The 17,901-nt window shown below is 41.6% G+C and overlaps 2 protein-coding genes across 15 annotated transcripts in view; one reads left to right on the top strand and one right to left on the bottom strand.

Annotated features, from left to right (window-relative positions):
• pdss1 (prenyl (decaprenyl) diphosphate synthase, subunit 1) overlaps nt 1–7,690 on the top strand; it is a 10,416-nt gene extending 2,726 nt beyond the window's left edge. For 3 of the 5 annotated variants that reach the window (XM_058401723.1, XM_058401715.1, XM_058401707.1), the window contains exons 5-11: nt 66–207; nt 307–418; nt 516–643; nt 733–813; nt 5,402–5,515; nt 5,915–5,995; nt 6,966–7,690. In XM_058401723.1, coding sequence (XP_058257706.1) covers nt 66–207; nt 307–418; nt 516–643; nt 733–813; nt 5,402–5,515; nt 5,915–5,995; nt 6,966–7,106 — 799 coding nt within the window. In that variant the 3' untranslated portion in view covers nt 7,107–7,690. The remainder of the gene's footprint in view (nt 1–65; nt 208–306; nt 419–515; nt 644–732; nt 814–5,401; nt 5,516–5,914; nt 5,996–6,965) is intronic. The other 2 variants (XM_058401738.1, XM_058401731.1) reach the window with 1 other exon arrangement.
• A 2,599-nt stretch (nt 7,691–10,289) lies between these two features.
• Nucleotides 10,290–17,901, bottom strand: part of abi1a (abl-interactor 1a) — a 55,569-nt gene continuing 47,957 nt past the window's right edge. For 5 of the 10 annotated variants that reach the window (XM_058386241.1, XM_058386174.1, XM_058386193.1 and 2 more), the window contains 4 exons: nt 17,109–17,303; nt 13,760–13,846; nt 11,392–11,577; nt 10,290–11,310 (listed from right to left, as the gene is read on the bottom strand). In XM_058386241.1, coding sequence (XP_058242224.1) covers nt 11,135–11,310; nt 11,392–11,577; nt 13,760–13,846; nt 17,109–17,303 — 644 coding nt within the window. In that variant the 3' untranslated portion in view covers nt 10,290–11,134. The remainder of the gene's footprint in view (nt 11,311–11,391; nt 11,578–13,759; nt 13,847–17,108; nt 17,304–17,901) is intronic. The other 5 variants (XM_058386215.1, XM_058386225.1, XM_058386233.1 and 2 more) reach the window with 3 other exon arrangements.

Below are 17,901 nucleotides of genomic sequence, written 5' to 3'. Positions count from 1 at the left end.
CTCTCCTCTCCTCTCCTCCCCTCCCCTCCCCTCCCCTCCCCTCCCCCATTTTCTTGGTGTCTCAGGGATCTGCTCCCGGCCCAGCGCTCCATCGCCATGATCTCGGAGATGATCCACACGGCCAGCTTGGTGCATGATGATGTCATCGATGGTGCAGATATAAGGCGAGGAAAAACCACTATTAATGAAGTGTGGGGGGAGAGGAAGGTGAGAGACGAGCGTCTGTGTGTGAGAGTTTGATTTTGAATTTGTTCAGATGAATTAATAGTTTGTAGTGAAATCAACAATGTGTGTGTGTGTGTGAAGGCCATCCTGGCTGGAGATTTCATTCTGTCTGCAGCGTCCATGGCCCTCGCGCGCATTGGGAACACCTCCGTCGTGTCTGTGCTCTCACAAGTTATAGAGGATCTGGTAAGAGGTACGACAACGTGTGTCTGTGTATCTGTCTCTCTCTGTCTGTGTGTGTGTGTGTGTTCTACACATTACTCGTGTAAGTGGTTAATGAGACGCTCCAGTCTCTCCCTCTCAGGTGAATTCATGCAGTTGGGATCTAAAGAAAACGAGAGCGAGCGATTTAAACACTACCTCGAAAAGACGTTTAAGAAGACGGCGAGTCTTATCGCTAACAGCTGTAAAGCAGTATGTACGTTCTGTTCTCAGTAATAACCCACTGCAGACGAGGACAAGCCGGTCCTGACCCGTCCTCTTTTCTTTCCCTGTCTCCTGAAACAGGTCTCCATCCTGGTGAACTCTGACCCCGAGGTGCACGAGATCGCCTACCAGTACGGCCGCAACGTGGGCATCGCCTTCCAGGTGGAGTGTCCTTCACTCACTGAACACAAGATCTGATCATACTCCAGCATTTCAGCTTTATACACACACACATACACACACACATACACACACACACACGCACACACTCAACTAAAAGTAAGTGCACCCCTCAAATAATAAATCATAAACTAATTTAAATAGAAAGCTCAAAGATGGAAGATAAAATAAACCGAATAAAATCTAAATCTAATCTAACCTTTTCCACTCTACATACACAAATAGAGCCCTAGATAGGAGACAGAGGGCGTGTACCAAAAATAAGTGCACCCCCTCCAATACATAACTAATGTTTTAAAATAAAATAAATTAATTAATAATTTAAAAAAGTAAATACAATGCTTAAAAATAAAAGTTAAAAAAAGTAATAGAAAGCTCAAAGATTAAAAAGAAGATCTAGTATAACATATTTTCTTCAAGAAAAAATGCACCCCCATAATAAATAACTAATTTAATTTAGAAATAATAATAATGTAAAAAAAAAAAAATAAATACAGCTTAAACATAAAATAAAGTTGTAATCTTTTAAATTAATATAAAATCATTTTTGCTCTTTTTACACAATTCACACATGTAGTAGAGCTCTAGTTAGAAGTACTAAAAGTAAGTGCACCCCTCAATTCTTCTTCTTTGGGCTTTTCCCTTCAGAGGTCTCCACAGTGAATCGTCTCCCTCCACCTATCCCTATCTTCTGCATCCTCAACACTTACACCCACTAGCTTCATATCCTCATTTATTACATCCATATACCTCCTCTTTGGCCTTCCTCTTTTCCTCCTGCCTGGCAGCTCCATGTCCAACATTCTCCTACCAATATACTCACTCTCCCTCCTCTGGACATGTCCAGACCATCTTAATCTGGCCTCCCTAACTTTGTCCCCCAAACATCCAACATGAGCTGTCCCTCTGATGTACTCGTTCCTAATCCTGTCCAACCGTGTCACTCCCAAAGAGAACCTCAACATCTTCAGCTCTGCTACCTCCAGCTCTGACTCCTGTCTCTGTCTCAGTGACACTGCCTCTAAACCATACAGCATGGCCGGTCTCACCACTGTCCTGTACACCTTCCCCTTGATTCTTGCTGAAATTTTTCTATCACACAGAACTCCCGACACCTTTCTCCACCCATTCCAACCTGCCTGCACTCGCTTCTTTCCCACACTCTCCATTACTCTGGACTGTTGACCCCAAGTACTTAAACTCCTGTACCTTCTTCACCTCTTCACCCTGTAATCTTACTGTTCCACTTCCCTCCCTGTCATTCACACACATGTACTCAGTCTTACTACCACTGACTTTCATTCCTCTTCTCTCCAGCACAAACCTCCACCTCTCCAGGTTTTCCTCCACCTGCTCCCTGCTCTCACTACAGATCACAATCTACAAACATCATTGTCCAAGGAGACTCCTGTCTGACCTCTTCTGATAACTGGTCCATCACCATAGCAAACAGGAAGGGGCTCAGAGCCGATCCCTGATGCAGTCCCACCTCCACTCTGAACTCCTCTGTCTGACCTACAGCACACCTCACCACTGTCCTGCTCCTCTCATACATGTCCTGCACCACTCTGACATACTTCTCTGCTACTCCTGACTTCCTCATACAGTACCACAGCTCTTCTCTTGGCACCCTGTCATACGCTTTCTCCAAGTCTACAAACACACAGTGCAACTCTCTCTGACCGTCCCTATACTTCTCCATCAACATTCTCAGAGCAAAAATTGCATCTGTTGTGCTCTTTCTGGACATGAAGCCATACTGCTGCTCATAAATTTCCACTACCTTCCTTAACCTAGCTTCCACTACTCTTTCCCATAGCTTCATTGTATGGTTCATCAACTTTATCCCCCTATAGTTGCTGCAACTCTGCACGTCACCCTTATTCTTAAAGATCGGCACTAATACACTTCTTCTCCATTCCTCAGGCATCTTCTCACTCTCTAAAACCCTGTTAAACAAACCAGTTAAAAATTCCACTGCCGCCTCTCCTAGACACTTCCAGACCTCCACCGGGATGTTGTCAGGACCAACTGCCTTTCCACTTTTCATCCTCTTCAAAGCCTTCCTGACTTCATCCTTTCTAATCTTATCTACTTTCTGTTCCACAGAGTTCACCCCTTCTACTCTTTTTTCCCTCTCATTTTCCTCATTCATCAGCTCTTCAGAGTTCTCCTTCCATCTCCTCTGTACACTCTCCTCACTTGTGAGCACTTTACCATCTCTATCCTTAATAACTCTAACTTGCTGCACATCCTTCCCATCTCCATCCCTCTGCCTAGCTAACCTGTACAAGTCCTTCTCTCCATCTCTAGTGTCTAACCTAGTGTACAACTCATCATACACCTTCAGCTTGGCCTTAGACACCTCCCTCTTCACTCTGTGCTGTAACTTCTTGTTGTTGTTGATCTTTCGGCTGCTCCCTACGTGCATGAGGGGTCGCCACAGCGGACCAACTCGTCCGCACAACACCTTGGCACAGGTTTTACACCGGATGCCCTTTCTGACGCAACCCTCCCATTTTATCTGGGCTTGGGACCGGCACTGTATCCAGTGGCTGGGGTGGGGGCACTGGCTGGGACTCGTGTGCTGTAACTCCTTGTATTCCTGTCTATTCTCTTCAGTCCTGTCCATGTCCCACTTCTTCTTGGCTAACCTCTTCCTTTGAATACTATCCTGAACTTCCTCATTCCACCACCAAGTCTCCTTATCTTCTTTCCTCCTTCCAGATGACACACCCAGCACCTTTCTTCCTGTCTCCCTGGTCACTTCTGCTGTAGTTTCCCAGTCATCTGGCAGCACTACCTGACCACCCAGAGCCTGCCTCAACTTCTGTCTAAATTCCTCACAACATTCCTCCTTTTTCAGCTTCCACCACTTGGTTTTCTTCTCCATCTCTATCTTTGACCTCTGCTTACAGACCATCAAAGTCATCCTACACACCACCATCCTATGCTGTCTGGCTACACTCTCTCCATCCTATGCTGTCTGGCTACACTCTCTCCATCCTATGCTGTCTGGCTACACTCTCTCCATCCTATGCTGTCTGGCTACACTCTCTCCATCCTATGCTGACTGGCCACACTCTCTCCATCCTATGCTGTCTGGCCACACTCTCTCCATCCTATGCTGTCTGGCTACACTCTCTCCATCCTATGCTGTCTGGCTACACTCTCTCCATCCTATGCTGTCTGGCCACACTCTCTCCATCCTATGCTGTCTGGCCACACTCTCTCCATCCTATGCTGTCTGGCCACACTCTCTCCATCCTATGCTGTCTGGCCACACTCTCTCCATCCTATGCTGTCTGGCTACACTCTCTCCATCCTATGCTGACTGGCTACACTCTCTAAGTGCACCCCTCAATTAATGTTAATAAATAAACTAATGTAATCAAATTAAAATAATAATAAAATGCTCAGAGGATAAAATAAAAGGTGTGAAAATCTAATAACATAAAATGAGAAAAAATGTGACACTATAAATTGTTTACTTTTAAAATTGTTCACTTTTTCCCTAAGATCCATGACATATTTTTTGCTTTATCCTTTATATAGAGAATAGATTTTCAGGCATTTGGCATTTTATTTCTTCTTGTTTTGTATTGTGATGTAACTTATATCCGTAAGTTCATAAAGTCCTTCATTCACATTGGGCTTTTTATGTCGTATGACTGAGTCAGTCAGTAAAGTTTGAACCTTATCGTCGAATAAAAAGCTGACGATCCACTCGCTAATTACACACGAGCGAGCTAAAGTCTTGTGCCTTTTACAGCATCGTAAACAAATGTGAGAGACGTCTTTCCTGCTTCAGGAAACTGCCGCACACGTCTACGTCTTCGTTCTCTCTGCGTATAAATCAGAGCTCGCAATCGTCCAGAGCGAAGACGAAGGAGCGACTGCGGTCAGGATCACGTACACGGTCCAGGTCATAAGTTTTCAGACACCTTCCAGAATCGGCAGCATGTTAATCATTGAAGCAAAACAATAACAATTTACACTGAGCGTCCTGCTCAAAGGTTCAGAGCATCGGTGAACGTTTGCACATTTTGTCACAGTTTTGTACGAGACCCTCAACTGTCCTCAGTGTGAAAACTGTGGGGAAAAAATATTAAGAATGTGCTCAGGACGAACAAGAGACTCATAAACAACTCACACAAACTATAAACCCAGGCATCCAGGTCACCATGCACAGGATTGCGAATGAAGGGTGTGTAAACTTTTGAACTGGTTATTCTTTTCCGGACTGTGTGAACACACGTCATGTGAAATAGCTTCTATTAGACATTGTGCAGATTCTGGGAGACGTGTATGGAGATATGACCTCAAGTGTATACTTTAAGATAGAGTGAGGAGGTGAAAGAAGGGATAAATAAAAGGAGACCAGTCCTGTACTTGTGTATCAGGTGGCTAATATACACAGAGATGTCAGGTTACAGGTAAACATAACCATATAAGGACATTCTGCTACACACACACACACGTGTTTCAGTGTCGCTCATCACTCAGTAGTGACCTTTCAGTAATCCTTCACCTGTATGTCATGAAGCTGACTTTATTTCCTTTCCTGTAGCTGGTGGATGACATGCTGGACTTCACGTCCTGCGCTAATCAGCTGGGGAAGCCGTCAGCCGCAGACCTCAGGCTGGGTTTGGCCACCGGACCCGTACTCTTCGCCTGCCAACAGGTACCTCGCCTCGTCTCTGAGTCATGGAGTCTCTGAACACAACACAGCTACGCTACCTAGTTAGACTCGACTACCGAGCTACGAGATTATTGATTACTGTAGTGTTAGCGTGAATGTTTTGGAAACTGGTGAGTTCGAGTGAGACGAGACAGCCAAGCTGACTGGATGACTAAAGCGCCGCTGCATCAATCTTCTTAGGTACAGATAAGATAGCGCACCAGTATCTGCAGGTGGTGAAATGGCATTGTGGGTAACGTAGGAAAGTGAAAATGGTAGTTAGTTAAATCTAATTTATTTTTTCTTTAAACTAATGATAGTCAGAAAAATATTTTAAAATGTGATCAGCCTGATTTAAGAAATTAAAAATCATCTCTCTCTCTCTCTCCCTCTCTCTCTCAGTTTCCAGAGCTCCACTCTATGATTATGAGACGTTTCGGTTCAGATGGAGATGTCGATCGGGCCTGGAGATACGTCCTGGAGGTGTGTGTGTGTGTGCTGAACTCTGAAAGCAGCCATTAGCTCTTCATCTTTGAGCATCATCTCAGATTTCACTTCATCCTGCAGCTCACTCACTCCTCATGTGTCTGTGTTTATTTTCATACCTCTTAATATGATGAGAGATTTTACATATTCATATTTATCTTTCTTTTTTCACCTATCCTGTATGTAGTGCCTTTATATTGTATTTTGTTATTTGTATATCATTTGTTTTCATTTTTTCCTCTCTATTTGTAATTTGAATATAGTTTTCTCTTTTTTACTTTTACTGTTTTTACAGTTTATTGTACAATTTACAATTACTTGTCATGTCAGTACAGCGGGGGGAGGGAGGGAGAGAGAGAGGGACGGAGTGGGAGAGAGGGATGGAGGGAGGGAGAGGGGGAAAGTGGTGGAAGGAAGTTCTGGAGGGAGGGCGGGTGAGAGAAAGGGAGGGGGGTAGGTAGGGAGAAAGGGAAGGAGGGGTAGAAAGCTTGGTAGGGAGACTTGGAGGAAGGGAGAGAAAGTGAGAAGGAAAGAGATCATGGGGGAGCAAAGAGAGATAGATGAAGAGAGAGTGATGGAGGGTGTAGGTGAGAGAGAGAGAGACAGCACACTCGTGTTGTTCATTAAAATTCACAACTTTTTGTTACTTCCTCTTCTCTCTCTCTCCCTCTCCTCTTCCTCATTCCTCTCTCTCACATCCTCACTGATTTCCCCCCTTTTCAGGATAAATAAGGTTGGTCTGGTTCACACTGGAGAATCCTCATTAATCACACGTGTCTTACTTCTATGACCAACACGTGTTTATTCACCGGTTTAATATCAGAGTTGGTAAAGCTGTTAGTATGGAAACGCTAATAAACCTGCGATTTGCAGCTGCATTCTCTGACCAATCAGAATCCAGTATTTAACCAGACTGCACTGCGGTTTAATGACATAAATTACAGTGTGAACTTATTTTGTCCCTCAGAGCGACGGTGTGGAGCAGACGAATTTCCTCGCCCAGCGTTACTGCCACGAGGCCACGCGTCAGATCAGCCGTCTGCAGCCGTCCCCCGAGCGAGACGCTCTGATCCGCCTCACTGAGCTCGTCCTCAACCGGGACAAATAAACCCGGGACCTCCAGAGCTTCACTACAGGCAGCTACACACCGTACTATCACACACACACACTCTCAGCAGGGTGTCTCGTTTTCTCTTGTCTCGTCTGGTCTCGTCTTGTCCGGTCTGACTCCGCCCACAGCTGGATGGACACTTGCTGTCTTGTCTGGGACAGGGATCGACACCTGCGCCTTAAAATCTCACCCAGAAACGCTAACCGAATCCAGCGTACCATGCTGGAGGCCACACTCTTCATGAAATGTTAACATTTTTGGGTGAAATAAGAGATCTTCAACAATATTTACATTGTCGCTCTACTGTACTGTACCGAACGTGTCCTGTTCCATAGAAGCAGGGTATTATGGGATACGAGGACGGCTGTCAGGAGGCTTCACCGTTACTCACGTGACTGAACGCAAATCTTACAGATGCTTCCGGAAAGTCCGTCCATCCCAAAGACGAGGCCAAATCATGACGTGTGTTAGAAATCTAATAGATCCATGGATGATGATGATGATATTTATGAAATTGTACATCAACAAACATGGCCTTAAATCCATGACGACTGATTAAACGAGATATTTTTTAAGCTAAACGCCTCGTCTGTGTTTATTTCTCCTTTAAATCAGTGATTTATTGTTTTCCACATTAACCTTCCTCCTGAGGTGAATAACACAGCAGTGTGAGATGGACTAATCGCTGGACTTTTTTTAGAAAAACTCTGAATTCAAAAATATCCACACACATGAGGAATCAGTGTTTCAGTCTGCTTTCTGATTCAAAAACCTCAAGAGATTCAAAACGTCGTAGTTTTTAATATCGTTAACGATGAAGTTGCTGCACTGTCATGGTGGTTCAAGTGGTTAAGGCTCTGGGTTGAGGATCAGGGTTCAAGCCCCAGAAACACCACCAAGCTCCACTGTTAAGCAATTGATCAAGGCCCTTAACCCTCTCTCTGCTCCAGGGGTGCTGTATCATAGCTGCCCCTGCATTCTGACCCCAAGAAAGGAAGAAAAGAATTCCACTGTGCTGTAATGTATGTGTGGTGATAATAATAAAGGCTTCCTGCCCTCAGTTCTTCTTTACTAGCTAAATCCAAGCGTAGATGTAGACAGAGGAGTTAATTCATGACGCTAAGGTCAGAAATCCCAGGTCCGTATCCCAAACCTCTCAGGAAAGCTGACTGCTGGGAATCTTGGACATCGTCGTCACCAGCTCCGAGTACAAAATAAATATGGAACAATTAGAAGTACAGATTGTGGGTTGATGTTATTTTCACATCAGGGTCAGGACACAGGTTGAACCCTGATCCTCTGATCAACAACCCAGAGCCTTAACCACTTGAACCACCACTGCCCCAGGAGCATAGTTCTAGTTCTTCTTTTTCGATCACGTTTGATTTGTGGTGCGTTCACAACAACCGGGAATCTACTACTTGGAGCGTTCACACTAACTCGGGCGTCTGAAGTCAGAAAGAACAGAACGTTTTCTGGCGCCTCCTGGAATTAAAGAGCCGGAATTTTTGATCAAAATAAAATTAAAATCCTACAGAAAAAGGATTCATGTTAATGGAATCATTAGTCAAAGCATCACCTGATTAAAAACGCACTAGTTTCCCATTCTTTTGTCTGTGTGTTGAAGTGAAGTCAAACTTCAACAGATCTTTCCTACTGGGAGCTTGAAATCTCCCAGTTCCCACCCACTTCAGCATTAGAAAAATAATTGAAGTTAGGATGCATCTTATATTGGTTTCCTACATAGGATCTAACATTTATTGTTTTTATATCCTGAATGTTACATACCAGAAATGTACATCTAGTCCACAGGACACCAAAATGAATCAGTTTAAAAGCTCGATTCTTAATCCTGTGCGTTTTCACCCGGATGATCAGTGACTGAGTTTCTGTTTGGTTTTGAGTTGATCATGAGTCTCTTGTTCATCCTGAGCACTTAAACTCCACCTTCTTAGCTTTTCCACCATTTTCTGCATATTTGTCTGCTTTTATTGAGCAGCGATATGATGTTCAGATCCATCTTTTCACACTGAGGGACTCGTACACTGAGGCTCAAGAAGGCAACATGATTTATTAAAGGGGGGTGAAAACTTTTGAGCAGGAGGTAAATTGATGTTATTTTATCTTCTGGAAAACATGTATGTATATTATGTAGCTTCTGAAGGGACGTACTAAATGAAATAAGATCTTTTAATGAAATATTGACCTGCCAACTGGCGCTGTTGCTGATGTTCTGTAACTTTAACGATGTGAAATCCACCGATAGATTCGATTTCATTTCATGTTTATGAACTTGAACCTTTCTCAATTTGACGGAAACAGAATTAAACCGTGACACAAATCGAGGATTTAACATCAGAGCATGCTTCAAAGCAAGAAAACATGACTATCATGAACTGGGTGTGGAAAAGGGGGCGGGGCTTCGGCAGGCATCTGTAAATAGAGGAATGTGTGAAACTTCTATGCAACTGTCAATCATTTCAGATCCATATTTCTATTGGCTCATCTGGCAAAAATAAATAAATAAATATTTTTTTTTTTTAAAAACAGTAGGCTGTTGTTTTGGTGTGTTTAAATGTTATGCAAAAAAAAATAAAATAAAATATAACAAAAATAATAATTTTTAAAAATCCTACAGCAATTGAGACTACCTGAGAACGAACAAGTCGATTTTTGTGGCTTTAAAAAAAATGTCTTAAAGGTAAAGTTCTTTTTTAAAGAATTTTTCTTTTTAAGAAAATTATTGGCACCCCTGTGTTTAGGTTCTATTAAAACATCATGTCTTGCTTTAAATATTTTACACATTTTTAATATTCATTATGCTGAAATTCTGAACACTGGATTTTTTATTTTTTTCCCTCAATTATTGTCCTCATCACCGGTCACTGCTGACTGACCTCCAGAGAAATGGCTCAGATTTCGACTGTCACATGACGTCAATCAGGATTAAGTAAAGCCCTTAAAAAGCTTGCTTGAATTTTTTCTGGAAACAAAAAGCTTGAAAAGTAAAATACTTTAAGATTTATTTAAAAATAAAAAATAAAAAATGAAATGGTCTAGTCCTGGGTGGAGCTCCGTTGCAGAGTCTAGCCGTACCGTCCTGTGGAAATAATGAGGTTAAGAGTGACACTAATGACACCTGAACGGATCAGAGGAATAAAAGCAGAGGAGAACGTCATGGACATTTACAAAAATTTATTGTCAATATTTCCATGGCTTTAATTATGATCCCCAACCAGGTCACCATTCTGATTTTGTTCATTAATCTGTGCAGGGAGGTAATGAGTTGTCGTAAAATCGGTTGGCAGTTATTTCTGGCTGATTAATGGCAGACGTGGATTGTATAATGATTGATTAACATAATGTTTCATAACTTTACCCTCTACAGAGGAAGTGATCTACAGATCCGTTTTTGTGCATCGAGGAAGAGAATTACAGACAAAACCTTTTCACTTAAAATGTCTAAAAACAAAAAATCTTCACTGGAAAATAAAAAAAAATAGAAAAATTATCAGGATCGGGGGAAGAAAAAAAAATATAAAGTTTATGTATTAAAATAAAATTGTCCGTTAATACCTTCAAGTATCAGGACCGAAAATTTAACAAAAAAAAAAAAATCTCGACGTTGCTATACATATAAAAGTCGTAGGCATGCTTCATGTCAGGATTTCGATCACATTTTAGACTTACTGCCTTCAACAGTGTTATGGATAACGCATACTTTAGAACTTTATCATGTATATTAGTTTTTATATTCATCATAGACAGTTTTGGACTGGATTAAAAGTTTCGAATGGAAAGACGTTTGGCATTGAGATGTGTTCGAAACATTCACTGTAAAAATACTAAAAACACCCGGCTCGTTGTATTTACACAGATCACGCCGTCTCTCTGACCTCTCTCTTCTCACTCGTCACATCATCACACGCTCCGAGGCCAGGAGCCGGCGCTCTCTCTATCTCTCTCTCTTTCTCTCTCACCCCCTAACACACTCTACGCTGTTGGATGCGTGTACTGGAGCCTCGTCAGTCAGCGTAGTGCATGATGGGTTCGACGTAGTTGCCGGGGAAGAGGCCGGTGACGCCGTTACACACTCCCTCGAACCAGCCGTCGTCGTTCTTCTTGATGACGTAAATGATGGCGCCTTCCATGAAGCTCAGCTCGTCGTCTTTGTCCTTGGCGTAGTCGTAGATGGCCACCACTGAAGGCGAAGGAAAGAAGGTTAAAATCCTGAAGGCAGACACTGTAAACAATATATATATATATATGTCCAGAGTCTCACCTTTCTCCATGTAGATCTTAGGGGCCCACTGGGGGTCTCCGTCAGCGTACGGGTCACTATACTGCACCACAGCTGCCTCCTCATCCTCATAATCCACTGGAGGTGGAGGTGGAGGGGGCGGAGCCTCGTCGAACATGGGCATGTCGTCAGGAGGAGGAGGAGGGGGCGGAGTCGGGGTGTCAGCGACTAAGAGTCAGAAATGAGAGGAAGATTTTAATCATGTTTATAAATGTGGACACATGGACGAGCTGGGCATGCGATCCAACTCTCTCTCTCACGCACATGGGCAGCATGCGAGTGTTAATGTCTGACGACCAGACGTGTGTCGTGCAATCTCATGCAAGACGGCGAGATCTGTGTCCTGATTGGTCAGCATGCTGGACGAAGGTTCGAGTTGAACCGAAGCCATGCAGAGAATTAGAACCGAGGATAACGATTCGTTCATGATTCACTCAATCTCAAGTGATTCAGTTACAACTGGGAAAAGAATAAGAGATGAATGAAAAGAAATGGGGAGGAAAAGAAGTTTTAAAGTAGTGTGTAACTCAAAGCTTTTTATAAAACACAATAAACCATTTTAAATTATTTTCACTTTAAGTAATTCTACACACACTACAATTCTACACTACAGACTACAAAGTGCTTTAAAATTTTATCTTTATTGTCCTAATTTCATTTTGTTCTTTAACTAGACACTTCTGTGATGTAATAAACATTGACTACGGCATTTAAAAATAAATTAATGAGTTAATGAGTAAGAATAATAAACAGAAATGCTCAGGTTTTCCTGAGATAGTTTTCAAGAGATTCCTTTTAAAGAAAAAAGGGGGCGGGGGCGTGGTCAATCAGCTATATTCAGTCTGGAGCTGGGGACCAATTCCCAGGCTGGGAAAGGATTACTAATTATGAAGAAACTCGCAACTCTACTGTAAATACAGGACAATAAAGTATGTTAGAAAACTGGTCGAACTTCAGAATTAATACAATCTCGAAATTCTTTTTAAGTACATTTTAAATCAATCAGAAGTACGACCAGTCTTCCATAGAGCACCGTGTTATGGCTGTAATAAACAGAATGTCCACTAGGGGGCAGAAGAAACACACACACTGTGCCAGGCTGAGCTTTTTCTGACCAATCCAACAGCGCTGTTGACCGTTTTGTTAACACACTCTAAGGTTCCCTGGGTGCCAGAACTTTTTTGCTCTCCTTCTGTAGCACTTATTCAACACTTCAACGAGGAAAGGAGAGGAAGAGGGAGAGGAGAGGAGGAGGGAGAGGAAAAGGAAGAGTAAAAGGAAGAAAACAGGAGAGGAAGAGGAGATAAAGAGGAAGAAGAGAGGAGATGACTATGAGAGGAGGATGAGAGAAGAGCAGAGGAGAGGTGGATGAGACGAGAGGAGAGGAGGATGAGAGGTAGATGAGAAGAGAGGCGAGGTAGATGAGAGGAGAGGAGAGGAGAGGAGGATGAGGGGAGAGGTGGATGAGAGAAGAATGAGAAGAGAGGTGAGGTGGATGAGAGGAGATGTGGATGAGAGGAGAGGAAAGGTGGATGAAAGGTAGATGAGAGGAGGATGAGAGGCTGCAGTGAAATGAAGGACACACAGACATCATGCAGCATGCAGCTCTTCGAGTGATCTAACAGACATCTCCCCCGTCACCTCAAAAGTAGTGGATTAAACGTGACGTGATTGATGCTTGAAGTTTATCACACATGGCGCTCACAGGAAACTCCTGAGCCAACACTACTGCAGTAATACAGATCCTCTGAAAACATCAGCTGAGGTTCTATCTGACAAAGGGCTAGCGTACATGATCACGCTAACACAGACATGATCAGCAGTCGGGGACAGCAGACTGAAAACTGTCTTCTTAAAAAAAAAAAAAAGAAATAATCTGTTCAAACATCTTAAAATGTTTAAACAGCGTCTTTAATATCAGAAAGGGAGAAGAGGAGAGGAGAGGAGAGGAGAGGAGAGGAGAGGATCTCAGTAATCTAAATCACACTCATCACTTCATCATCTTAATCTGCTTTGTCAGTTTTTTAGTGGCTCAGGAAGTTGTGTTCCTGTGGTTTCTGACAAACTGTGGTGTATAAAAAGAAACTCCATATTAAAGGTCAAATCACGTTCTTCATATGTTAGGAGGCGTGGCCTAAAGTCTGAAGGCGGAGTTGTAGAAGTGATGGTCTCTTATCACTACGTTTGAGGTTTTGGTGGGGGAAAGCGTGTGTGCTTTATTTTTCCAGTTGAACTACTTTCTATCCACATGCTTCGGGGAAGACACACCAAACACACGCACACACACACGCGTGCACACACGCGCACACACGCGCACACACGCAGGGCACTGGGGGTGTTCAGCACTTACTGTTTTCCTGCACCCGGGCCACAAAACCTGTGAGGGGAATCTGTGGAATGAGCTGAGGCATGGGGGGAGGCGGGGGAGCAACAGACACTGTATACACACACACACACACACACACACAGAAAAGTAGGAGAGCGGGAAGTAAAAGGGAAAGCGTGTATTAGACCCGATTTGCGAAGTGACTGAAGGAAAGCCCTCAGTGCCGCTGTGCTGATCCTCGATGATGGGACTTCAGATACATTCTTAGACACATGGTAATAATTAACGTGTATAAAAAGTACAAATTAAAATACAAACAAGATAAAATTAATCAACAATCGGTAAACAAATAAATAAACTGATCTTATAAATATAATCACTTAAAAACAGATTATTCTGAAATATTACTTCACCTTTCTTGTATTGAACATTAAGCTATATTACACTAAACATCCATATACTATTTTTTTATATATATGTATGTATGTATGTATGTATGTGTATATATATATAATGTGTATATATATATATATAATGTGTATATATATATGTATGTATGTATGTATATATATATATATATATATATATATATATACATACATTTTATTAAATGACGGCATTTATTCCGCTTTAACGTATTAACATCATGTTTCAAGAAACATAAAGGAGCCAGAACAGGTTCAGAAGAACCACTGCTCGGTTTCCTCAAGAACCTTTATAATTTCATGTAAGTTTATTGCTATAAAATATTTGATGATATATTCTTATTTTGACGGAACGGTGTGGAGGAAATGGTTACTGAATTTCTTGAGACAAAAACATGGTTCTCTAGTTCCATCCTTCTGAATGTGGGGTCTGAAATGAAATGAAATGAAATGAAATGAAATATGAATGTGTAATCTAGAATCCAATAACAATTTTTAAAAAATCATTTTGGTAATAAAAAAAATCTATTGCTTTAATAAATAGCCAAAATAAAAAATAAATATTTTTTTCCCCCTCTGGATTTTATTGAAGAAAAAAAAGAAAAGAAATATTTTTAGATATAGATAGATAGATAGATAGATAGATAGATAGATAGATAGATAGATAGATAGATAGATAGATAGATAGATAGATAGATAGATAGATAGATAGATAGATAGATAGATAGATAGATAGATAGATAGATAGATAGATAGATAGATAGATAGATAGATAGATAGATAGAGAACCCCCAATCTAGCACCTAGTTTTTCTCTCAGGTATCTTTTCTGACATTGTTCTTCTTCAGAGTGATTGAATATTTATGATGAGAAGGTGAACATGCTGTATGTACAGATACCGTAGAAGAGACAACATCACCATGCTGTGGTGAGTCTCACTGCCCTGATGTGTCTCAGTTCTCTGATAAACGTCTCTAATTCCTCGCAGCGCAGCTTCACGGTGTGATGAGTGAGAGTGAAGAGCTCCTGCTAGTCATTTATCTTTCCCAAACTATTTATGGTTCTGTTCATTAAACCGTGAGGTAATGAGCCGTTTGTATGATAATCTCTGCCTTTCCTGAACAAACTCGGCGCTCCGTCTCTGACTCGGAGCCAATGGTTTCCACGGCGATCGTTAGCGAGGGAGGTGAACAGATTGATGCAGCAGGGGGTCGAGAGCGAGACTGTCGAGTCTCTCTTAAAGAAACTATTCTACATAGATGTAAACAAACTACAAAAAATATCCATCTTTACCATCACACACACACACAGCACTTTTCCACCAGAAAGAACGGATATAATGTCAGATGGTAATTAAACTTATCAAAAAAATAATTTTTTAAAAACTTTTAAAAAATATATTTATTAAAAGACTTTAATTGTCTAAAAAATGTAAAAAACTAAAATAAACTTTTAGCTTTGTATTAAAAAAAAGATAAAAAATAACATTTAACCTGTAAAAGGAGATGAAAAATTAACAGATTTTTTTTACTTTTACTTTTTATATTTTTATGTTAATAATATATGTAAAAGATTATTTTTTTTGTCAACAGAAACTGCTTTCAGGTAATTGGTAATTTATTTATTTTTAAATAATCGCAATATGTCAGAAAAAGATTTTGATACTGATATTATATTGTCATATCCCCCATCTTATATCCTGGATAACCTCTAGAGAAACTCCTACTTGATTCATGTGATCAGAAAACAATGCGAGGTTTTAGCCGGGATTTGATTTTGGGTTTGTTCCCTGTGCTGTTAGGTGGAAAAGCGCTAATAGATGCTGATCGATGGTCTTCCTACAGCGAACCACTTGCCCAGGAGCGAAATCAACAGTTCAGCAAGTTCCTGAAGGAAACCGAGTAATGACCTGAAAGTCCATCTTCATTTTTAAAGCAATATTTTCCAAACGTGAATCGGATTCCAATTTCGGTGATTAAATCTGACTCGACAAATCTGCTTCAGAAACCGCAGCGCTGGATTTCCTGCAGGTGAGTCGATGGGAGGAAGAAAAAAAATTTAAAAATCAGCAAAGATGGGAGAAAAACACTGAGTCTGCACTTCTGCGTTCGATACAGGAGTTAGAAATATGCGAGCGCTGCACTGTGGGAAAGGTGAAATCGGAGGATAAACTCGCTTCCTGATACTGAATAAAATCAGCCACTGATGCAATTTCATCATCAGATTTATCATAAAGTTGAGCTTTTCATGTTGCTGTAGTGCTGTGCATAAGTATTTACCCCCCCTTTAAACCTTTCCTACATTTTGTAGTGTTGCAGCCTGGAACTGAAACAGCCTTCATGTTACGGATCTATACAAAATCATTTCAAATGATGACTGAACAAAGCGCCATTAGAAATCAGGATAATAATCAATCAATAATCATAATTCTGTGGACATCTGTTTGTGAGAAATTCAACACCACTCATCTCCATAAGAAGAACATGCTGAGGGTGAAACATGGTGGTAGCAGCATGGTGTTAAATGTTGCTTTAAGGCTTCTTTGACTAATCCCCTTTTTAGCTTTTTCTGTGGACCTCCTGCATATTCTTTCCTTTTATGAATAAAGCATTTTGGATATAGTGGAATTTTGATGCTTTTCCAGAACTTTCTCTGGATTTTTTGTGTCTAGATTTCATCTCTCTCATTCATCTGCATCTCAACTTCATCATGTGACTTCTAATAGAAACACTATTATCTATTACTATATTCGTTTTAATATTCTGGTCCAGTGTGTGTAGCTTCATGACACGTTATCCAGATCAAGTGCATTTCGTTTCCAGGTTGCAAGGCGACAAAATGTGGAAACGTTAACAACGTGCGTGGAACTAATAAACCGGTGATCCTCTGTGTTACTGATGGTACATGGAGGTTATTTGTTGTTGTTGTTGTTGTTGTACGTGTCTTACTTGAGTTGTGTGTAAAGGCGGCTGGAGCAGCACCGTTGACGTTAGTGTGCTGCAGAGGGAGCTGAGAGGAGAGAGATGGAGCGCGCCTGTACGTCCCCGTGGCTGAGGCCGTGGACATGGACGACGTGGTGGAGTTGTGGCGGGACATCTGACGCGATATCGTGCCAAACTGAGAGACGGGGGCTGGACCGAGCCCTGGTTCGAGAGATCACCGACGGCCATCACCCAGAGAGAGAGAGAGAGAGAGAGAGAGAGAGAGAGACCCAGAAAATGAAAATCAGTTACACCCTTAAAACCAAAAGAAGGATATTAGTTTCATTTACTGGATTTATTTAAGGCCCAATGAACAAAGTTATTGAAAATGATCTGTAAGGAAAAAGAACGATACGAATGTTATACGAAAGAACCCAAAAGCAGAAGCGGCCCTGATCATCACTAACCAGCTTTATAAAAGAAAAATTCCTGAAAGCAGTCATTAGATCAGATCATTAGAGGTGGATTGAAGTGAGAGATGAAACCACACAGCACTGACATGGCTCTTTCACGATCTGATCTCTCTTATTCAGCAGTGGAACCTTTACTCTGTGTTAACGCTCGATTCACAAATAAACAGGAAAGAGATGAAGAGAGGAAATAGTTAGGCTCCAGTCCAGGTTTCAAACTTTGGCCTGGCCCGAGGCTTCTCCTGGGAGTTCACGGTTTATGAGTCACAAGCAAGGGCGTTTCTCTCACACACACACACACACACACACACACACACACACACACACACACACACACACACACACACACA

This window comes from Hemibagrus wyckioides, linkage group LG01, assembly GCF_019097595.1.
Source record: "Hemibagrus wyckioides isolate EC202008001 linkage group LG01, SWU_Hwy_1.0, whole genome shotgun sequence".
Taxonomy (NCBI): domain Eukaryota; kingdom Metazoa; phylum Chordata; class Actinopteri; order Siluriformes; family Bagridae; genus Hemibagrus; species Hemibagrus wyckioides.
The sequence above is the reverse complement of the archived record's forward strand: the minus strand, read 5'-3'. Positions and strand labels throughout refer to the sequence as shown.